The sequence below is a fragment of the Sander lucioperca genome, chromosome 1, assembly GCF_008315115.2.
Source record: "Sander lucioperca isolate FBNREF2018 chromosome 1, SLUC_FBN_1.2, whole genome shotgun sequence".
NCBI classification, from domain to species: Eukaryota; Metazoa; Chordata; class Actinopteri; order Perciformes; family Percidae; genus Sander; species Sander lucioperca.
Genome location: NC_050173.1, coordinates 23,458,973 through 23,482,866, shown reverse-complemented (window position 1 = coordinate 23,482,866; position 23,894 = coordinate 23,458,973). Strand labels below are relative to the sequence as shown.

General features: G+C 40.1%; 2 protein-coding genes across 4 annotated transcripts in view; both read right to left on the bottom strand.

Moving 5' to 3' along the window:
• oxsr1b (oxidative stress responsive kinase 1b) overlaps positions 1-19,252 on the bottom strand; it is a 57,191-nt gene extending 37,939 nt beyond the window's left edge. For both annotated transcript variants that reach the window (XM_031281983.2, XM_036000972.1), the window contains exons 1-2: positions 18,785-19,252; positions 11,277-11,389 (exon numbers count right to left, since the gene is read on the bottom strand). In XM_031281983.2, coding sequence (XP_031137843.1) covers positions 11,277-11,389; positions 18,785-18,854 — 183 coding nt within the window. In that variant the 5' untranslated portion in view covers positions 18,855-19,252. The remainder of the gene's footprint in view (positions 1-11,276; positions 11,390-18,784) is intronic.
• A 592-nt stretch (positions 19,253-19,844) lies between these two features.
• On the bottom strand, positions 19,845-23,783 carry myd88 (MYD88 innate immune signal transduction adaptor). 2 transcript variants are annotated; one of them, XR_004101970.2, is made up of 6 exons: positions 23,328-23,783; positions 22,853-22,984; positions 21,303-21,480; positions 20,714-20,805; positions 20,383-20,617; positions 19,845-19,923 (listed from the first exon to the last, which is right to left on the bottom strand). XR_004101970.2 is itself a non-coding variant. In XM_031281986.2 (5 exons), the coding sequence occupies exons 1-5, from the start codon at positions 23,635-23,637 to the stop codon at positions 20,463-20,465; spliced, it is 867 nt and encodes a 288-aa protein (XP_031137846.1). In that variant the 5' UTR covers positions 23,638-23,783; the 3' UTR covers positions 19,845-20,462. The 2 variants fall into 2 exon arrangements, 1 of the variants encoding a protein (XP_031137846.1); XM_031281986.2 differs by having other exon boundaries at positions 19,845-20,617.
• Positions 23,784-23,894: the final 111 nt, after the last annotated feature.

Genomic DNA, 23,894 nt, shown 5'->3' with positions numbered 1-23,894 from the left:
GACAATTTAAAGTATTTCTGCATGATGACATCTGCAAGTGCTGTACAGTCTTGACGTCATAACCATTGTAGGTACATCATTCACGTACTTCATGTAACTTCCCCTGCATGAAATCTAGCAGTCATTTTCCATTGGCCACTGCATGGCATGTGGAACACATGGGTCTTGACATCAGTTGTATTGTATGGTGATCTTCACCAAGAGATCCATCCAAGCTCATCCAACCAGTCCAGGACACATACCAGTCTTTTTTAATTCTTACAGCCAATTGTCTCTTCAATGAAATATTTCTCATTTCATTTTACCGGCAGTTGTAACTCAAAAAGAATAAGTATAGGCCTCAGTGGCACATTTCTACATGTATGTCTGTTAATGTCAAATATAATGACAAGTGCCAATTACATGAGATGACTTTCCAGAGTCCAAAGTGTTTCCTTCAAACCATGAAATATAAAATAATCATCATCATATATCATTTCAACCAAAGATCCAAATATGAACAGAAACTGGGAAATACTTCTTCCAGACAGCTTTACGGTTAGCCTTTGTGTTTAATTGTGGGTGTTGCGATGACCTCATCCTAATACACAAGGCATTCAGAGCAGTTTTATTGGAACCATACAACCAGTAAACCACAGGTGACACACCCGTCTGCAACCACACACAAAGCCACCTGCAACACAAATGGTTTCACTATCCAATGACTACATTTTGGATTTATTTTTAAGTGACTGATGACAGCAGGAGAAGAAACGCTTATGGTAACCTGTGTAGGACATAATTTAATAATGACCGACCATCTGTGTTAAACTCATAAGCTGCATACCGTTAGCATAGTATATGTGCATGAGTTAGCTGTATACTGTATACTGTTTTTAAAAATTAGGCCTTAGAAGAAAAAAAAATCTATTCTACTAGTCTTGCTTTATTATTTTACATACAATATTTGAATGCCATTATATCATTAAAATTCAATTTAACAACAAACATGACTGAGAACCCAACAAGAAATATCTTTTACATCACAATGAAATTATATTATCTACCTTATAATGTTAATGTAGATGTCATTATATACACCTGTTTAGCAATACATGCCAGAAGGTTGACATATTTTATGTCAATCTTAAGTGAAAGCCTTTGGCATGAGAAGGAAAAGTGTGGTTAACGTTTTTTGTGGAGGGCCAGCAGGCACACGACAAGCCTACAATTCCATTCAATAACATTAGACTAGACATCCATCCCCTTCTTTCACCCATCTCATAAAACGGTCTCTCTCTCCCCGATGGAAATCACATTGGTTTATAGAGTCAGTGACCTTTGACTGATATCTCTACATGTCAACTCAAATGTATTGATGTTTGATAACACTTTATAACAACCCTAATTATTAAATGTTAAATTGATAGTTAATTAAACTTTAGTTAATAGTTATTTTACTGTTAACAATGAAATGACGATATATAATAGAGTAAAGTTTACTAATTATTAGTAATGTTAGAATTTGTTAGTTTGTGTTATTAGTTAGTGTAATATAAAGTTAGTGTAATATAAAATAATGAATAATGCAAAAACAATCATTCCCTCCAATATCACAAATCATATTGCAATATTAAAATAATTGCAATTAGATATTATTTCCAAATCGTTCAGCCCTATTAAAAAGCCCTTGAGTAGGTTTAGCTTGCATAGTCAATACAGATTCTCCAGGTAATAGACCAGTCCACAGCATGTATGTTTCTATATTAGGCCTGATCTTTGCAGTATTTGCTGTGTAGGAGGACCTTGAAACTGAGCAAAAAAATAAATGACCTATTGTCACAAACTGAATACAGTGCTGGGTCACAAACTGGTGCCACAGAACCACACTGATGGCAGACACACAGAGAAGCCACTATAGAAGCAATGTTACGTCACTATTAGTTACTCAGAGCCTATCACACACTCACTATGACCCAATCTCACTGCAGCACACACACATGAACCCACATGCGAGAAACTACTGAGGGATGGAGGCACTGCCAATGTGCAATTGATCAGGAAACTTGCGAAAATGTGATCTTAATGCTGAGAACGCAAATATGCCTCTGAATTAGAGGATGGATACCTGACCCGAGCCCGACGGGACCCGACGGGTTCGGACAGATATTTAGAAATGATGTTTGGGTTTGGGTCGGGCTCGGTCATATCAGCGCGATAAGGCATCGAACATTTTATACATTTAAAACAGCGGCAGCAGCAGACTGTTGTATGTCTTGGTGTTGGAAACCTACACAGTGAAATACAGACAAACTTTTACACTGTTTAGCTGTCAGCATTTTAACCATGTTTAATCCAGCTGTTAGCTAATGGTAGGCTAACGTTACCTGCTGCCAAGTGTAGTATTAACTAGCGTCCCGTGCAACGATGTTTTAGTTGCCTCTAACGTCCGTTTAGGAGCATCAGAGAGAAGTGCAGGCATTTAAGTGGCACCGAAATCCGCGTTGCTATTTGGTCCAGTAGATAACGGTCGTTAAGGCACCGGTCGGTGCCGTATTAACACCGGGTCTCGGTACCCAACCCTAGTAACAGCTGAATAGTCTATCTTATGATGAAAAAGTATAGACAATTTTAGACGAAAATGAAGAGAGATTTTATCTTAGTTTTTATTTTACGCAAAACATTTTATTTGTCTTTTTTCGTCAACAATAATGCATGTTAATTTAGTTTTTGGACAGTGGCACAGTCTCATCATCGTCTCGTCTTAGTCATGGAAAAAAAGGTTGTTGACGAACATATTTAGTCTCGTCTCATCTGACAAAATTAACACTAATTCAGAGTTCCTATACCATAAATGACTGTTTTCACCTCAACACTCAATATCTTTCTCAGGCCACTGTGAAAGTGTTTAAAGATATTCTAAAGCCAAAAATGGATTGGTATTTTGTTGTAAACCAGCTATTACCACATACGATCACTCATCATTTTTCTAACAAGTTTCAACAAATAATTTAAGCAAATATTTGTAAAAATTGTGTAATTATGCAAGAGAATATTCAAACTGCATTGAATAGTAAACAAACCTCCTTATCTGATCTAGCTTCAGTCACTCAAAAGCACCTATCCATCAAACTGCTGTGCCAGGAATAACTACAACATACCACTGCATATGGAGACACAAGAGACATGACAGATCATTGCTTTTCTGAAAAAGAATTTCACAGGTAAGATTAAAGACCTGCTTCCTGTGGCATCGTCTTTTAAAGCTGCTTCTTTAGAGAAGCAATCTGGGGTCAATTTAATGCTTCCTTGCCATTTAACCCAGCAGGCTGTGGAATTGGGGGCAAAACCACAGGCAGGAAATCCGACCTCGCTGTATTCCATGTGACCGCCTGCTCCGAGAATCCGGGAGCAGCATTCCCCTGATTCATCCTCCAGAAATCGTGGGGGGTGGGGAAGGGTTCCTCCTCGGTTTAGTATTGCCAGTGAGTAGTGAGAAATCTTTCACCATTGGCAGGGCTCAATCCGAGGGGCGGGATAAACAGTTGTCTTAACCTCTTATATATGTCAGAGGTTGCACACCTCTGGAGCAACTATGGGTTAAGTGTCATGCTCAGGGACACATTGGTTGATGTATGGCAGTGGGATTCGAACCCAGGTCTCCCACACCAAAGACATGTGTCATATCTACTGCGCCATCACCACCACCATAGCCCATAGCCAACCAGAGCAACGCTAGTTGATAGATTAAACTTTTGCCATATCTGGTCAGCAAAACTCCGAACACATCTTCCTTTTTTAAGAATGACTTCAGTGTTTAACTCAAGTCTTCCAGAGTCGCGGCCAAAGCCGATTCAAAAGACCGCTGTTCACCAGCAGCAGCAACCATCTTCTTTGTTTTCAGGTAGCAGGGAATTCACGCAGAACCGTCGCAACTCTGCCGTCCTTATGTTAAGCCCGCCCACCGACTCTATACATGACGTGATTGGTCTGACCAGAATTTGGTTTTTCCAGCTCGCAAGCCAAAGGAGAGTTGCTAGACTGACCCTGGCTGCAAATTACATTTGCTTCCGGCTTCTTACAGTGCAGACGCTTTGCTGCTTGCTCCTGCCTCTGCTTGCATATTTCTGCTGATAATCTTGCTTTTCCTCTGTGAGAAACTATGAGCAGTGGCTCTTGGATACTTATATATCACTGGACTATACATTTTTTGTAGACATAGTAGGCTATTGCCATTTTTCAACATTTTTCTGCGTGAGCGCGGCCTACCAATAGCTCAAGCCTGTCCTACAGTGACTGGAAACGTGGTACTTAGCTAGTAAGATGACTCCCTTCTCCGTCAATGACTACTACGAATTCCTTCAGAAGATTGCAGTTCTGGAAACCAAATTTCACCGGTTAGAAGTAAACGTGGAAGTGAACAGACCATGTGGGAATGACACCACATTACCATGGACCCAAAACAGTGGACAAAAGCATGCTAACCCACGGCTAATGAGCACTAACAAGACTATAAAGAAACAGGAGGGCTGTGGAACGGGTAATAAATCAACAAGTGATAGTCCTCCCTGGAACTCTTTTGGTACAAAGCCTAAGAGTAAATCATTTTCCTGGGAAATGGGAGGACGACTAACGGGCAGGGCACAGCGCCCTGAGATTTGTAATATGAACGGCTGGCCTGCATTATCATCCAGACAGAGCGCCTCTTCAACCCCTGTACTCAGTAAGACACAGCCGTGGACAGCTGAAAAAAAGAGAATTAGCAACAAAATGCCTCCCCAACAATCGAGTGTGCAAATGGATAACAGATTTGCTCCTCTGCTGCAGGACCCTGGACATCCATCTGATGACCTGGATTGCGTGTCATTGTTACACAGCAGGGTCAGGACTGAGAGCAATTCAAAAAGTAAAAAGCTACAGGGAAAGCTAACAACTCTGCGGTAAAAGATGTAAAAAGCAGTAAAAACACCAAAATACTCCGTTTTCCCAAAGACATGGTGTCTGACCTGGCCCAAAGAATCCCGGATATCGTGGCAGCGCACCCAACTGTGAAGAACATTATACTGCATATAGGGTCACATGATGTTGTAAAGCAACAGTCGGAATTGCAGAAACGGGACTTTACGAATCTGCTGAACACAGTCAGCTCCCTAAACGCGGAGGTGTTTATCAGTGGCCCTCTACCACCAGTCAGAAGAGGAGCTGAGAGATTCAGCAGACTGTTGGCACTGAACAAATGGCTTTCAACTGCATGTACAGTCCATTCTCTGCAGTTCATTGAAAATTGTAACATTTTCTGGGACCGCAGACATCTTTTTAAAGCAGATGGACTTTTCCTTAACAAGCCAGGAGTAAAGCTGTTCACCTCTAACCTACTTTACTTTCTGCGCCACACATCTGCTCCCGCAGTCAAGGACACGAGACAAGACAAATCTAAACAAGATGAAGACATAAAGCACGGCAGTGATTCACCACAGCCCCCACCTGAGCAAAGATTTGACCATGGGAGATACGAGAAATCTCAACCCCCCTCTTCACCCGTCCAACACTCCTCAAACTCCCTCACCCTTCCCCCTCTTTCCCCCATCCCCATGTTGGAGTTCACTGACCAGATGAAGCAGCTGGTAGATGCTGGAACCAAGTTTGCCCCCAGCCAAAAGTAAAACGCCAGGCACCTCTGCCAGGATGGCAGCTAACTCCTCCTCCCAAGACTAATAAGGATGCTTGTGTACGAAATGCAACAAGCTTTAACTGATATATGCCGGGTCCAGGCTGCACGCCTAGTAGCACTCATGACTTTTTCCAGGACAAGCCCGGGCCCTGTGTATTAAATTCTTCCTCAATTTATGTTGTGATAGGTAATTGAAAAAGAATGGTGAATCCGCTAAGTAAGAAGAAGCACTTAACTGCAAACTTAGCAGATTTAGCATCCATTCCTCGTCAGCCACAGCCTATCCCAAAAAACACTAGCCTTACTAAACGTCAGGTCTTTGGAAGGAAAATCATTTTTAATCAATGATTTTATTATTAAGCACAATCTTGATTTTATGTTTTTAACTGAAACATGGTTGGACCAGAATAACAGTGCTGCTGTTCTCATCGAGTCAGCTCCCCCTAACTTCAGTTTTATGAGTGAGAATGAGTGAATAAGAAAGGAGGCGGAGTTGGCATTTTGTTTAAAGACTCATTCCAATGTACGCAAATATCTTATGGAAATTTTGCTTCTTTTGAATATGTGGCTCTTCAGCTAAGGTCCTCCCTTCGAGCTATTTCTAAATATCTACAGACCACCTAAATACTGTGCAACCTTCTTCGATGACTTTACTGAACTGCTGTCTATAATCTGTATTAACTTTGTGTAATTATTGCTGGTGATTTCAACATTCATGTTGACAACCCCCAGGACAGAGGGACCAAAAAACTGTGTTGTGTTTTTGAGAACTATGGACTGACTCAGCATGTGACGGAGTGACACACAACAAGAGACACACTCTGGACTTGATTATCTCCAAGGGTCTAAACATTTCCAAGGTTGTGGTGACTGACGTTGCTCTCTCTGATCATTCCTGTGTTTTCTTTAACGGCACTATCTCGGTGCCCAAAAGTGTTCAAATAAAGGTAATCAGAAAACGGTATATCACTGAAAACACCAGTGAAACATTCATTCAGCTTTTCTCCTCCACACCCGCCCTCTCTGGGGTTTCAGTCACTGAGCTTGTAGATAATTTCAACTGTAAAATTACAAATGTTATTGATGCCATTGCTCCCACTAAGGTCAAAGCTGTCTCTGGTAAGAAAAGATCTCCATGGAGAAATGTTATACTGGTGAGAACAGAAAAAAAAAGAGTGTCAAAAAGCTGAACGCAGGTGGCGAAAAACGAATCTCCAGATCCATTATAATAACTATAAAGAGAGACTTTGCATTTATAATTTGGAACTGAGGAATGCAAGGCGGTCCTTCTTTTCTGAAACAATAATAATTCACATGCTTTGTTTGCTACTGTCGATAGGTTAACAAATCCTCCAGTACCAGTAGCATCTGAACTTTTATCTACCAAGGCCTGTAATGAATTTGCCTCCTCCTTCAAAGATAAAATTTAGAAAATTAGATAATCAGTGCCTCCATATCAAGTACAGGATATGTGTTGTCACAGTGTTCACGCAAAACAAATTCCAATATGACACAATTTCATACGATCAACCATAAAAATCTGGAGGACATTATACAACATCTGAAAACCTCCTCCTGTTGCCTTGATATTCTACCAACGGGCGTTTTCAAAAATGTTTCGAATTGTTTGGCTTCAGATCTTCTAGAGATTGTAAACACGTCTCTTCTCTCAGGTATCTTCCCACAGGCCCTGAAAACTGCAGCCATCAAGCCACTCTTAAAAAAGAACAATCTAGACACATCACTAATGAGCAAATATAGGCCAATATCAAACCTTCCATTTTTAAGTAAAATCATTGAAAAAGCGGTTTTCCAACAACTCACCCTTTTCTTGTCACTAAACAACAGTTTTGATGCCTTCCAGTCGGGTTTCCGACCACACCACAGCACTGAGACAGCTCTTGTTAAAGTCTTTCATGACATCCACTTAAACACAGATAGTGGCAAAACTACAGTCTTAGTATTACTTGATCTCAGTGCTGCATTTGACACGGTCGACCACGATATATTACTAGACCGATTGGAAAACTGGGTTGGCCTTTCTGGCTCAGTACTAAACTGGTTTGAATCGTATTTAAAGAATAGGGTCTACTTTGTGTCTATAGGTAATTATACATCTGAGCATACAAATATGACGTACGGAGTTCCCCAAGGCTCCATTCTGGGGCCTCTTCTGTTTAATATCTACATGCTTCCCGTGGCTCAGATTATGGAAAACAACAAAATAAGTTACCATAGTCATGCGGACGACACACAAATTTATATAACCTTAATGCCTGGGGACTATAGTCCAATACAAAAACTGACTAAGTGCACTGAACAAATTAACGACTGGATGTGCCAGAACTTTCTTAAATTAAATGAAGAAAAAACTGAGGTGGTTGTTTTTGGAGCAAAAGAGGAACGATTAAAAGTCAGTGCTCCGTTAAAAACAACAGACAAAGCCAGAAATATTGGTGTAATTATGGACTAAGACCTGAATTTCAACAGCCACATTAAGACAAAAACAAAGTCAGCCTATTACCACCTTAAGAATAAACTAACCACAACAAACTCCCAGAAAACTGCAGGTCTGCCGCAACTCTGTTCTTTTAAATCAAGGCTGAAGACCTTTCTTTTTGTTGTTGCCTTTCTTTAAATAATTGTTCATTTCTTATACTGAAGTTGCATTGTTGAAACTGTATGAAAATCTATATAAGCATAAAAAGAGAAATTAAAAAGTAAGACCAGTGGGACCGGCCCGTTCTGGGAACAATTGCGGGTGGATTACGTGTATAAAGCAACGGCTTATACATTGTCCCATACTAGCACCATAAAATCTTGTATTTTATCTGCTTTTATATTTTTAACTGTTTTTAACTGCTCTTTAAATGTTTAATTTCTTATACTGCACTGTAACTTTTATTCTTTTATTTTAATCGTTTTTATGCAAATCACTTTGAATTGCCCTGTTGCTGAAATGTGCTATACAAATAAAGCTGCCTTGCCTTGCCTTGCCGTGCTGCCGCTAGGGTGCGTCTAGATTTCTAGGCTAGAGAAATCTGATAGTAATCTCTAGAAATGATCTTCAATGCACACGTATAGGCTTACACAATATTTATTTCCCACTGGTTACTTTCACAGACTTCTGGATGAGAACAGAGAGCAAGGACTGGAAAAAGCCATCAATCACATTTCTGGTCAAAGTCAGTAACAGCTCAATTCCCACTATCAGAGCAAAAACTGACGCCTGGTGTATGCTAGGGCTGAATGATTTTGGAAAATAATCTAACTGCAATTTTTTTCACCAATATTGCAATTGCAATTTAATATGCGATTATTTTTTAAGCTCTTTGTCTTCTGTATTATTCAACAAAGACAAGCAATAAATAATTGTATAGTATGAACAACACAAGATTAGATAGATTAAATAAACTGTTCTTTCCTGGAGGCCAGGCCTGTATGTGATGATGAAATTAGGTGATGCATGAATTTATATGAATGACATCTTTTATTTAACTACTTCAATCACAGTAGTATATTGAGCACTGACCAAGCCTGGTGTATGAAAGTAGAAACAAATCACACAGACTAAAGTGCAGATTGCAGAAATATAAAAACAAATATGTGGCTTTACAACAATTAGTAGTATTTAGTTTATTTAATTATTATTTACTGTAATAAACATGTAAACGTGGATTGCACTTTTTAAACACTGTGTATTTTTTTTTTACAGCGCACACAGAGGAGCTGCCTCGAGCCCCTCCCCCTCATGAAGTTGCGTGCCGCGTGCATGACAGCGTCAACGTTGCACTTATTCAGAGAGGCTATCGTTACGTTAGTAGTAGAATGCTGCTGCTGGTCTTGCCGTGGGATTAACTGTACTAATGAAACTGTTGAAACTACGCGGCCACGCTGCTGTGAAAGCTCCCCGAACGTCATTTATCAGAGTCTGGTTGTTACTCCTCTCCGTGACTGTCTCCTCCACTCCATATCTTTATAACGGAGCTACCTAACTGGAGCTAACCGCTAATCAGAGCTAATCGTTGCTAACCAAGCCTTCAGTTCTGCGTGCCTGTATCCATTAACTGCATGTATGGACTCAAGCCCGAATAAAACCCTTCATTTTATTAGAATGGCTGTAAAAGTTTTAAACTACAACTCAAGAGTTGATTGAATGACAGAAATCTGCTTAAGGTACAGCGTAGTGTTAGCGTGCCAAGTTGATGCTTTCTCTGTGGAGTGGAGACTGATTTGCTCTCGCAAGTCACGTGACCAAATCACAGCCTTTGCGATTAGGAAATTGCATTTTAACATATTGCGATATTATTGCAAATATTATTGCAAATGCGATTAATCGTTCAGCCCTAGTGTATGCTCTGGGGGAAAAAAAGGGTTACTGACAGCTACCATGCGATTTTGTCCTAGATCGTGCCCAAGCCAAGTAGTAAAATTTTTTTTATAGCCATTAAAAAAAAAAAAAACACAATCCACAAACCGCACCTGATCATCTCTATGTGCAGGGAAGAGCTTCATATAATCCTTTGACCGTGGAGCTAAATTGTAATTCACGTCATCATACAATAAATGATGTGGCGAGCTGGGGTACAAGATTGCATTGAGGGTATAAAGACACCATACAGCCTTCGGGAAGATGTCCCACAGGGGTCTAATTGTTTCCTGGCAGTAAGTGGAGTCCTCCTTCAGAGAATCAGGAGAACTAGAATAGTGTTTGAAGTGACAGGGATGATTGGAGGAGGGCTTGGAGAAAACGAGTAATGAAAAGCAGAGGTAAAACTAACTCCATCCACAGACCACAGAGACAAAGCCCTAAATGAAATCTTGTGCTGTGAGGGAGTAGCTCCCTTTGATCACACACATAGAAAAGTAACAAGGTAACAAAAATGTTCCAAGGCCAACTGAAATCTCATTTAGTCATCCCTTTTCGTAGTAAAAAAAAAATGTCAATGTGTTTTTAAATGTACTGTTCATCGTTTTTTTTTATTGTTAAATCAAAGAAAGAAGGATGACTTTCGGAGAAAATTAGGAATGCTCATTTTTCATCTCAGTCAGCTGGAGGGGCATGTCGGTTTCTGTGTTTGATTGATAGGCTGCTGAGTGGCGGTGTTACGTAGTAGAGAACGAGAGATAAAGTAAATAAACTTGCGCTGTAGCCTGAATGTCAACGGCAGACAGCGTGTTGATATTGGTATTCAAGAGTGAGGACCACACCAGCATCTAACTCGACCGACGTGACATTTGCAGGTATGTTTACATGCTGTTTAATGCGCTGTAGCTGAGCAGCTAAGTTAATTAGCTATCAAGCTTGCAAACTGACGCAAGCAGTGCACTTTCCCCCACTGAATGTTTGCTTGGTTGCTCGTTCAACAAGCTACGGTGCAGGACAAGACGTGTGTTCCTGTTTCTAAGTTTGATAAGAAGGAGACTTTTGCAGGAAAGGGTCTGTGGCTCTTGTGTGTTGTGTAGCTGCTGTCTGGCTCAGTGACGTCTGCTCTGTCTATGATAGAACGGTAACTGCTATATGTAAGATTTGATTGGCTGTAGCAGACAAAAAAGAATGCAATTCAATATCAGTTGGACTTTCAATCTAATTTGCATTTACTTGGCAATGTTGTGTGTGTCTTACCAGGAGTTCGTCCATACTGGTCTGGCACTTCTCGAGGTTGATACGTTTGATGGCCACCTTCTCCTTGCGCGGTAAACAGTAGGCTGCTTGAACCACTGCTGTGGCACCACTCCCTAAAACAGACGGGAAAACAACAGATTATCACGTTGATTATAATTCTGTATAATATTAGTCATCTCAGGCATTACAAGACTGTCAGTGCTGTTGTGGAACCCAACTTTGGCCCATAAAGCACATTCACTTGAGGTTATATTAACATCCTTAGGCTGTCCGGCCTTCTTTTTTAATTGTTTGACCCTTCCCATCCCCTGTCTACACCCAAAAATAATAGCTACTGTAGGATAATAAACCTAACTTAAACTAAAAGTTCAAGATGGTAAAGCAGAGTTGTGCTTTGACAGTTCATCCGATTTCTCTTTGGCACAGCTTAACTGTCTGTTCATCAATTATGAATCAGCTTTCCCAAATCCTGCCTGATGAAGCGGGTCTGATTGGGGCCGGTGACTCTGCTAAACGAGACATCCCCAGGAGGCTTCAGTAAGAGGTTTATGCCACAGAGGACCAAAGCTGGGTACTTGTACTGTTTAGAAAGTTCCCTCTTTACATCCTTGGCACAATTTGAAGATCTTGTTCTTTGAAAACTGGCAATTATTCTTTACAGCCCCGATACCACAATCCAGAACATGGCGGTAGCTCTAAAACCAGGAGGATTCAAGGATCCAAAAGTTTATAAGTCACATACAAGTAATAAAATAAAAAAAAAGGATAAATACAAATGAAAAACAAATTTATGCATTGCAACCGATTGCAACTGAACAATATTGCTGATCAATACTACTCATCATGTCCATTTTATAAACTTTTTAAGACCTGGACACTTTAAATCAGAATTGGATCATAGCATCAGTGGGAAGTCTAACCACCCCAACTACTATTTTGATGTAGAAGCAAACAATACATAGATTACAAACTGATTAAATCTTAAATCCTACAACAGTGGGCTAATCTTTATTTTGAATAACGTGTGATCGTCAGAGCAAAAGCTTTATTATCCTCCCCAGGAGAGGTACGCCTGCTGTTCCTGCTTTGTGTAAGGACACACACACACACACACACACACACACACACACACACACACACACACACACACACACACACACACACGTATGAGCAATGCTGGGAACCCATTGTCCTCTGGCAACAGGCTTTGGTGAGTCGGCCCGCCATCCAGTAAGCTTTTCCTAACCTCCTGTGCCCTCTTCTTAGCTATGCCCAAATATTAACAAAGTGCTCATTGTTTGGAGTTTTCATTGAGCCAGTGGAGTATGGAGGTTTCAAAAGGGCTATATTAAAGAAAAAGAAATTATTTTAATTAAGAAGTAAAGCCGTCACTGGAGATGTGGCCGTTTTTTATTTAACCGTTTTCATTCAAGATAATTATGACTTCAGGCTATATGAGAGAAGCAGAGAACAAAAAAGCATAAACCTTTTCAATATAGCTGAGACTGAGATTAACTACAAACTCTTGATCTCTAAAATAATCCAATAAAATTGCAATTTCCTTGTAATTTCCTGTAATTGATAGACTGCATCGGTCACTTTAATCATCATCAGTCGTATACTGTGTGTGAAAGCCTACTTCCTACAGCTGCAGTGGGTGCCATCTATTGACTGGCAACCTCTGATGATGTGTAGTTGGCCTTGCCCAACTCTCCAGCGTCCAAGTAATCACAGATCACACCACCATTGCTCAAAACTAAGGGGCTGAACAGAGCTGTAAATATATCCTCCAGCCCCTTCCCACCACCTCCACCTCCAGCAATACCAAACAAACCTCTGGAGGCTGGGCAGCACAGCCCTAGCTGGACCACAGGGAGCCAGTTGCCCTGTGCACATTGGAGTGTAAATTCCTCCACACAAATAAACAGTCAGTCGTCAGGGGTGGCTGGACAAGCTGGAGAGCATAAGTGCTTGTGTGTGTGTGTGTGTGTGTGTGTGTGTGTGTGTGTGTGTGTGTGGGGGGGGGGGGGATTGCTGGGTTTGCAGCAGGCAAGGTCAAGGGGCACCAATGCTCTGCAAGCCAATTAGACTGAAGAAGCCCAATCTACCAGCCAGTCGGGACCTTGAGTTAATATAGACCTGATGCTCTTTGATATTTGCTACTTCTAAGCTTAGCACAAGGTATTTCAGCCTCAAGTAGTCATGTCTCTACTATTGTATCCAATTACATGATTGTTAAATACTTCACAAGGCCTTTGAGGTTTTAACCAAAGCTGTAAGTTGAGTAATTATGCTATGATGCACATAAGTCGGTCTTATCTAAAATAAGCCACACATCGTCACAGCTCTGGCATTCTCACAGACATCATCCTCACCATTTCTCCCATTTCCATCCCAATGGGAGGAAGCAAACAAAAGAGTCATCCTCACAAAAGGCAAGTACTACAGTAGTAGGCCAACATCTAATCTGTTCAACAGTCTGGCACATATATAAAGGCTGCATATCAAGCAGTAGCTGTGTGTCTTTTCTTCCTTTTTTGTAAATGACTTAATAAATGAACAGATTACAAACAGAACAGCAGTCAGCTCTTTACAAATACAGATAAAAAACGACTTTGTTGTTCAAATATTCTCCAGAGGCATAGCAACAACATTTATTTCAACATGTTTTGGAAGTAGATGGCTAAATCAAATCTATATATTAAGTTACCACATTAGATGAAATCAAATGAAGATGATCCAGCTGTCAGATGAATGTGTGTTGACGTAGCTGAACTTTTCGTTTTTTCCATTTCCATTTCAGATAACTACGTAAACAGCCTCGAGAAAAATATCACTAAACTAACTGCAGTATGCAGCTGTTCTTATTTCCTTGGGTGTGTCAGAAACAAAACAAAAAACATGTCAAGAAGACCTTTTTTCAGCACATACACTGCAGATGACTCCTTTTTGTTTCCAGTAATTAACATGTATCATTATCCTAGCAATTCAGCAAGCAAGAGCTAGAAGAGATCCCAAAAGTTTTCTTAATAGATATGGATATGGGTTTTAAAAATACCAAGACCTCAATTTACCGTGTGAATTTGTCGGATTCTTATTATACATTTAGCTGCACGTTTAAGTTTAGCTCTGTAATTTGTGTTTAAATGTGACTTTGTTCAGATTTATCATCTTTTCACAACTTTTGTTTTTATATACGTGCTACAATCTGCTAAAGCTCTAGATGTCAAGGTCTATTTTAGATAGTGAAAAAAAAAAACTGCAGACAGGGTGAGACGGTTTGATCCCTCCTGTGGGGGAAACATGGACAAAACAATCATGATATTTGAAAAAGCAGCCAATGTTTTCTGTAAGCATGTTTCCTCAAAACTCGTCAAGCTATGCATGGGAAGCCTTAGTTATGAGCATTATACTATAGCCTGGCAATGTGTGAATGGGACATTCAAGAGTTTTTTTTTTTTCTTCACAATGAACTGAACTGTTCAAGCCTAAACTCCAGTGAGGGCTTTGCCATTAACCTGTAAGTTGACATGTTTGCTCTTTAGGGAGTTGACATCCAAGTATGGAATGTTTGCATTCCTTCTATATTCTGGTACATCTCTATGACGTCTATTAAATAAGCAAGATAGCAAAACACAAAAGGATAGTCAACAGAATAATAAGCTTACTTAGGACAACAGCATTACACTTAATTAAAATCATTAAAAGCGGCTCAAAGACCATTATAATACCAAGAGGCAATTTAAATCTTGAGGTCTCATTAAAGAGCGGCTACTCATGAGATGTAGACTCCGAATAAAATTATACGTAAACATTATTGGCCAATATTTGCCACATGAAAAGGTGAAAATACTTGACTAGGTAAAGTCGAGTTCATTGTTTTTACATAGTGCCCAGCACAATAATACCTTATCAGATTAGCTTGTGTTTGAATTAGCTTGATGTAGTAGGTCACCAGCAGAGTGGCAGCAGCTCCCAGTTTGTCTCTCCTGCCCTGACGTCCTTTCCTCTGCACACCTGGCTGATATTCCACACATTATTTAAAAAGGTACAAGCAGAAATGTCACACATGACTTGAACTCTCACCAGTAGCCTCTGCCTTAGTGTGTATTCCTCCAATATCCCAGGATTCAATGTTCTAAAAATGAATCTGGCCTACATTTTGAAGTGGACATTAAATTAGAGAAATCGTGGCCTAGGCGTTGCTTGCAATGGTGCTAAGTTTGCTAGAACATAACTGAAGTTTTAAACCATCGGAGGGCCAGGACAAGCAACAGGGAAGAAAACATGGTTGCCGGTGGATACAAACAGTGGGAGCAAAAAGTTTCCAGTCCACAGTTGCCAAAGCGAATGATCCAATGCCTGATCCAGAATGAGAACGCAAGCTGTACTTTGTTTTTCTTCCTATGGGCTCTGTCCAGTATGATCCAATGCTCAGTACGGTCAAATGAGTGGGTGTGAACCATATAATAACAAGTCCTCTTTCCCTGGGGAAGTTACCGAACAATAGCTCTGCTGGGCACGTTACAGGGCCATCCTCAAAACGCCAACCTTCCAGCTGGGGAGAAGAGCTGTAGGCAACATCATACAGTATCTCCCCAACAGTTACTGTTAGAGTGGGGAGCAGAGGTGGGTTTAGGTCTGGGAGTCTGTTGTAGTAGTTTAGCTCAACTAGTGGTTACCTGTTAAAGGTTTTAAATGCTGCATACTCAAGTAGAGCTGAAACGATCAGTCTATCGATGAGTCCATCAACAGAAAAATAGTTGGAAACTACCTTGATAAAAAGCTGCTTGAAGTGTTGGTCGGACAAAACAAGCAATTTGATGACATCGCCTTAGGGCTTTAGGCTTTTTTCTGATTCTATGTGGATTCCTTGCACTGAGATTGTGCTGGGAAAACAAGAAGGTCTCATTCTCTAGTTACAATTTCCTACAAGTGTGCATGTGCTGTACTGTACGTTCTGGTGGGATAATAACCGACTGTGAGAAAAAACCCAGCAATGCTACCTGGCACTGCAATCAGTGAAAGTCTATTTATATTAACTTTCTAATACAAACAGTAGCCTGTACTAATTTGGTAATTTGAAGTAACCTACTCTAAACTACATTTGTGTTTACCCACCCTCCCCGAATACACACTCCAAAACACCACCACAGCCCACTCGACTGTTGTGCAACCTCGAGAATATGCCATTCAAACATGAGCCCATATTACTGACTTAAAGTTGTGTTAGCAGGGCTGGGTATCGTTCAAAAACTTTCAGTACCTATACCGATACCAATACTGTGACTTTGATACCGGTTCCTAAACGATACAAGTTTTTCCTGCGAGTCTCTATGACGTGTAACGTTAGACAGCCAATCACAAACATTAGATCTTGGTAGAAGCATGCTGTATGCTTATTGGCTCACTGACTGACCCCAATTTACTCCTAAAGGTATTGAAATTGGGTATTGAATGACAAGGCATTTTTCGATACTCGATACTTTAGAGGCAATTCGGTCGCTGCCTAAAACGTATTGGATTCTGTATCCAGCCCTATGTGTTAGTAATATGGGTAATTAAGCAAAGACTGTCTGAGAGGGCAGAGAGTGAGAGAAAGCTCCACAGACTGTTTGCTAGGTTTAATAGAACAGAAGCAGATGCCAAACAGGAGGAGTTTTCTTGTTTAACTTATGTTCACGAGCAGCCTGGGAACACAGCCTCACACAGAGGCTTCTGCTGATTTAGATGATATAAAAGGAAGTCCGACTCTTTCAGATTTAAGAGCGCAACTGGTAATCAGCTTTTGGTAATTTATCAAACAAGGGGAAGAAACAAGGCTGACTGCACAATTCATTTCCAAAGCTTAACTGATAATCATGATCTTTTGCCCTAAGCATGCTGCAGACCTATACCTATGCTAAGAATTTGTGTCACAAACTGCGTAGGAAATACCACAGAACTGGCAGGGTGTTATCTTGTGGGGTGCCTCATATCACATTTTCCAAGAAACGTAGAAATAGCTAAAAGTTAAATCCAAGTCTTTAAAAAAATATATATACAAAAAGGTTAATTTATTGCCTGCAGAATGGACCCTCTATAAACACACAGATTCCCTGTACAGGAAGCACGCACCACTTAGGTAAAGTAAACCAGAGGCACAAACTAACTGATTTGTGAGGACAATACTTTGCTTATATGTTAGACACTCCTTTTTATTCTCCCTTTTCCTCCTAAACAAAGTCAGCCAAAGGTAGGACAGGGTCAGATATTTGTGGGGTGGTACATTTCAGAACTTCAAGTAAAAGCTGTCATTCCTCAGGCCAGCACACCCCTAAGCCTTCCTCAGGACTCACCCAGGCTTGACACTGCACAGGAAAGGTGTAATATATCTGTATGGCCGCATTTCTTCCAGTGTGACTGTCACACTAAAATAAATGTGGCCATACATACAAAGCACTTATTGTGTTATAAAAAGAAAACCTTCTAGACTAATATTAGCCTCAAAACTATTAAAATGTGTATGTTTAATGTAGACTAGTTTGAACAAAAGTATTATTTATTCTGATGTTAACCCAACAAATTATCGCATTACCTTTCCCATTTTCTGTGAGGGACATGGTAAGGAGCCCTCTAATACTGATTAATCCTCTCCAAAGAGCTCTGGCATAACTGGATTAATTCAGGCAGTAAATTGCCCAAAACAATACCCTATTCTGGGAAGGACCATGAAGTTTAATCTCTGGACTCTGCATTGGCAACACGAGTGTTTTGGAAAAAGTTCTGTTCTTGAATATCCAGTGTACTTTCATTGGGAATGGGCGTGAACACACACACACACACACACACACACACACACACACACACACACACACACACACACACACACACACACACACACACACCCTTTTGGAATAATTTGACGTAGCATACTCTTTACACTTTAAGAGACCCCACTTTGAGAATCACTGATCTACAGTAACGATACATGGCTGATACTTTGCTTTAGCAAATCAAAAGATAACTTCGAGACTGTTATTTGTAGCTAATGTCACGTTCAGTTGAATATACCAACACTGACCAATTTAAATTACATATAGTTAAAATTCTTGTAATTTCATAGATACGACGCTCTCTATCCAGAATGTAAGAAATATTAAGCTAGCTGTTTACATTAATAACCGATTGCTCAATGAAAGCGGTTCTTTTCTAGAAAATAGTCAGTGCCTGACTAGACAGTAACGTTGCCGTTGTAACGCTCGTTTACGATTTCGGCATAGCTCCAGTGGACGGGGTAAGTTACCCGCTCTCACTGGAAACACTTCACTGACTCCAAGTCACAACACCGCCCGGCTAGGACTGCCAAGTTGCCAAACGTGATGAACTTAACCTAGCTCCAGAGAAAGAAGATGCCTTGCTTTACACTTGGAAGATATTAGATCTTATGTAAACTATGACAAGCAGACATTATCGGACTGTCGGTTAAAACAGACGTTAAGCTAACAAGCTAAGGATCACATACATACCAATCACCTCGTGTAGCTCATAATCATCTTTGTTGATGGACCAGGTTTGAGAGCTCAGGTCCTCCGACATGGCTGAGGAGTCTGCTGAGGCCGTGCTATCCGTAGAAAGATGGTGAATGCAAAGACTGTGCCTAAAAACAAGTCAAAGTAATCCAAACAGGACCAACAAGGGCGACACTTCCCCTTCTTTGCGAATCCTGCAGCACTCCTGTCATTCCCAAAGTTTGACACGAGCGTAGCAGCCCCGCCTACCGCATTCCTACTGAGCAAATGTGGACCTTCCCGGCGGACATATTGAGTGTGACACGTTCTCCGGAATCCACTTTAGTTAGTAAAGAGACAATTATTATTGCCACTGGTTGGCTGAGCTAGACAGTGCCATACATACAGCGACTGTTTAAAACGTTAGCTACACAAAGCATTTAACTATATACATAATTAGCTGTCTGTATTTACTAATTACATACACAAAGAGTGTTTAAATATTGGGTAAAACGTGCCCAAAAAGCCTTTGTGTACTTCCGCCACACTTGTAATGGCGGGCAGCTGAACTGTGGGTACTCATTGCCCAGAGGTAGTCCTTGCAGGCATTCGTTCTTCTCATACAGAAAACAAAACGCATATGTTTTGCTCAGATTATCACATCGCACTCTCAGCTCTTCCTCACCCAGAAAATGTAATTGATGGAGCACATTTAAGTATTAAATTGGCTAGTAATGGTTACCTGACAGGCTACACTCAGGGCATAAAATATTTCTAAAACAAAGTGTGTGAAAAGAGGCGTGTTGCTCCAGAACACCCTGTTCTCTCATTGGACAGTATCACATACTCTGCTCTGTGATTGGATGTTCATGCATTAACTGTAAAATGAACTGAGGCATTCAATTAGCGACACCTCTGTTGGTTAATTTTATAACATACAGGACTTGAACAATGGCGACACATGCTGGAGAACATTAGACCATATTGTGCTTTCATGACTACAAATGCTTTTTAAGAAAAAGGAAACTGCCCTTGAAAAATGTGTTCATTTTATTTTGAGGAAATATAATTCAGACCATTTATTCAAGGTAAAATAAATTCATTTTATTAAACAGTTCAAAAGAGACCATATCAAAAGTACAAAATGTAGAGAAATCCTGGTGACTAATAGAGAAAGTGAGAGAGAAAGGCAGGTGTCAGCAGTCAGTCAAATTTAACAAGTGGAAGAATCACAATATCTCTTCCTTTTGCGCTCCAATCTCATCTAGAGGTTGACTCATAAAAGGAAGTGGCCAGCGCAAAAAAAAAAAAAAGAGCTTTTACACAGCATTTAGTACATGCTACCCCCAATACGAACACATCCTCCTCGCCAATAAACCTTGCATAAATACAAAACAGCTGCAGGTACAACTTATGTTATTTTTGAAACATAATTATGGCTGTGTGCAGTGAGAACTTTGCTGATATTTGGTATCCTTCTGCAGCTTGAGTTTCATAATGATAATATACAAAAATCACTATGTCATCTTAACACTATAATATATACTTTATACACACAGTAAATGATAAGTGTGTTCAGAAGCCACAAGGACGTAGATCACAGCAATAGCACATACTTTACCTGTGATGTTTGGTCATTGTCCAACATCTCCTTTGATGGAATTAAAAAAAAAACAATGAACTGCCTGGACCAAAATTATGGCTGAGAGAGAGCTTTGGCCAGGCGTGCCCAAAACCAGGCCTGTGTGGGAGGCCGGGTGTAGTCACATATGGTAAGGAAGCGCAAAATGCTGGGGAACGGTTTTGCCATTGACTTGTACTTTACTGGAATAAGCCGTTTATTTCGAGCTCCTGAAACAGCAGAAATAATAAAAAGGTAAGTTACAAGCATGCACAGGCATATGTCAGAAAAAGGAAGCTGTTTAACGTAACAAAAATGTAACTTACCGGGACACAGGCTGAGAGCAAACTTGGTCTGAAAGTCACAGGCATCGCTTTCAAGGTATTCATCAGAAATCACCACCACCATCCTCTTACACCTGCACAGATGGTCACATATTATTGTGAATATAGAAATGAGGGACATTTTAGGACAGACAACTTTTATTGCTCTCAGTTTGCATTCTAAATCTAAATTAAAAATGAAACTATAATTAGGAAAGCTAGCTTCCTGCCATGACTGAAACTTTCATGTCTTTTGTATCTGTGAACTTTCAATTTCAATTTTCTTTTCGCCAGACAAGTGATTAATAGAGCCACAGAGAGTAGAATGTGGCCACTGGTGGGTGGAAACCTCATGCGTCCAGATTTTCCCTTTTTTTTTTTTCAGTCAGTCAGTGGGTTTTAAAAATATTTAACCAATAAAAAGTATTAAAAAGAGCTTGTGACTAAATATTGTAAGTCCATTAGATCTTCAAACTGTTGACAAAACCTCATAACTCCACTCAGCCTCCACCCATCCACTGCCCTGTTTTTTGTACTGGCCAAATCAACAGAATAGTCCTGGACATGGTTAGTTGCAGTGTCAATATCCCACCTCTTCTCTATGAGTTCACTAGTGATGGTCCATACACAGGAGCCCGGGAGGACATCTCTGTCGAACACGCACAGCTTCAGCTTGTACTCTGTCTGTTCCAGCTCGCGAATCATCTCATGGACAAACTCGAAGTCGCTCTGGCAGTAGCAGATGAAGGCATCAAACAGCTCAGGAGCACCTTGGATTTGGATATATATATAGAGATATATATATATATATATATATATATATAGAGATATATATATATATATATATAAATTCCACAGAAGCAAAACATGAGCATGATCAGGAAACCACAAGACTGTGCTGTGTGTGCACTGAGCGGTGCAGTAGTGCAGCATGAGTGAAGTGGGATGTGATTCTGATGAGTTGTCAGATTTGGACACAAGTTGGAGCTTTTCCTGTGCGATAATGCTGCTATCACTATCTCAACTCTGACTTTAGCAAAATACATAAGTTATTGCACATTTATGATATTTTTGCCATCACATGACATTTAGGGGGTTTGTCTGGAGAACATGACAGGCAGCATGGAAATTGTTAAACGGAAAAAGCTATTTTTCACCATTGTGTTACCTCCTTATGTGATAGTTTTAACGACAAAAAGACCTTAAACATACTCATTATACAAAATGGCCCGAATTCAGAGTGTTATAATTAGAGCTGGGCAATATGGAAAAAATCAAATATCACAATATTTTGGACCAAACACCTCAATATCGATACTGTAGGGTTGACTACTGGTGCTTTCACAAAATATTTACACAATGAGATTTTTGACAAATACTCATCAGTAATGTGGATATATATAAGTGGGTAAAGGCAAATAATAAAACAGCTAGAACAGTCTGGTAAATTCAGAAAATTACATCACTTTACAGTAATGCAGCCTTTAAAAAACAGGAAAAGACAACACTTAACATATTACGATATAATGATATCCAAAATCTAAGACGATATCTAATCTTGTATCACAATATCGATATAATATCGATATTTTGCCCAGCGCTAGTTATAATGTGTGTGTGTGTATATATATATATATATATATATATATATATATATATATATATATATGACATGATTATTATTAGGGTGGAGCTAATTATATATACGGGTAATTCATCATGTTTTATTTCACTTTTTTCTGAATATATATTTTGCGTGTGAAAAGTTAATCTGCAAAGAACCCATAACTACAGTGGTCAGATAAATATAATGGAGTTAAAAATACAATATTACAACAACGTAGAGCAGACTAAAAATACTCAAGTAAAGTATGAATACCTCAGAATTATTCTTAAGTACAGTCATTTTGTAAATGTACTTAGTTCATTTTTACCACTGCTTATTATATCTGACCAGAATTAAAGGTTACATCCTGGATTTGAAGGTACTACGTTACCTTAAAGGAGCACTACTGTGACAATAATGCCATACAACTTGTTTAGAAAAGCAATGATTAGTTTCTGAATCATGTAAAGTATGCATTGGTGTGTGGATTAGTTTTTCTTGATGAAAACAAAAATGAAGCCTATAGAAATACTGACCGTCAGGGTCATCCTCCAGGGTGATACCAACTCTCTCTGGGGTGCGCGGGAAACAGCTGTCCACCTCAGGGACCTGAAGTGGGGGCTCAGCCTTCTTCTTCAGACTCTCACAATACTTCCTGACATCCTTATCTGGTACACAAAAGATGTACATGTGCAAACAACACATAAAGAAAGGTAGGGGAGATGTAGATTACCAGAAATGTATAGAAAAAGTGAACTGGCCTATCTGGAATTTATTTTAAGCACAAATTTGTAGCTGAAATGGAATTTTATATTCAGCACAGAACATCAGAAACATGTGCATAATACATTTTGCAATATGGGAATTCAGGATGTGATTAATTTCCTGAAGTAGGCTTACAGGGACAGGACGGGCGATGAAAGTATACTTTAACTGTAACTTAGTACGTGGTATGTGTTTGTATTAATGAGATGAGCATCTAAAAACTAAATCGAACTGACACCAACGCACCTATTAAAGGACGAAGATCCTTCACAATGTCACTTCTATCCACCTCGGACAGGATTGACAGCAGCTTCCCCACCGTCGCATCGGAGTGACGGGCGTGCCAGTTCTCCAGGACCGTTTTAGTGGGGCTTTGTGACGTCTCGTGGTTCTTTATTTCCAGATAATTGAAGCCCATGGCCTCTGCAACAGCCGTCCAGTCCGCGGCCACTGTGTTCTTGGGGTTCAGGTACAGTGCCAACTTTTTCCTCACAGTCACATTCAGTGCAACGAGAGGAATCGTAATCAAGTCAACTTCTGAATCGACACAAGCCATGTTCGAAAGTTTCCGGAGACGACAGGCTTTAGATAAAACACAAAACGGCAAACATTGTAACGGAAGGCAGCGTGATATGAAGTAGCAAGAAGTCTCTGGTGGTCCACACAGCCTACCTGATAACAGAACCAGGAAGTGCTGTGGGGTTAATGCAGGGTAAATGCTGCGTGACTGCGTCACACGGGGGAGGAGTGAATGGTGTGTGTTCACACACACAAACACCATTGCACAAAAAGCGTATTTCCACAAGACTATAG

Bases quoted from the DNA above. Each gene is read 5' to 3' on its own strand.
- myd88 (XM_031281986.2), bottom strand. From the start codon at position 23,637: ATGGCTTGTGTCGATTCAGAAGTTGACTTGATTACGATTCCTCTCGTT. The intron at 22,985-23,327 runs GTGCGTTGGTGT...TTTGTGTACCAG, and splicing joins GGATCTTCGTCCTTTAATAG to ATAAGGATGTCAGGAAGTAT. The intron at 20,806-21,302 runs GTGGGATATTGA...CCATCTGTGCAG, and splicing joins AGTGAACTCATAGAGAAGAG to GTGTAAGAGGATGGTGGTGG.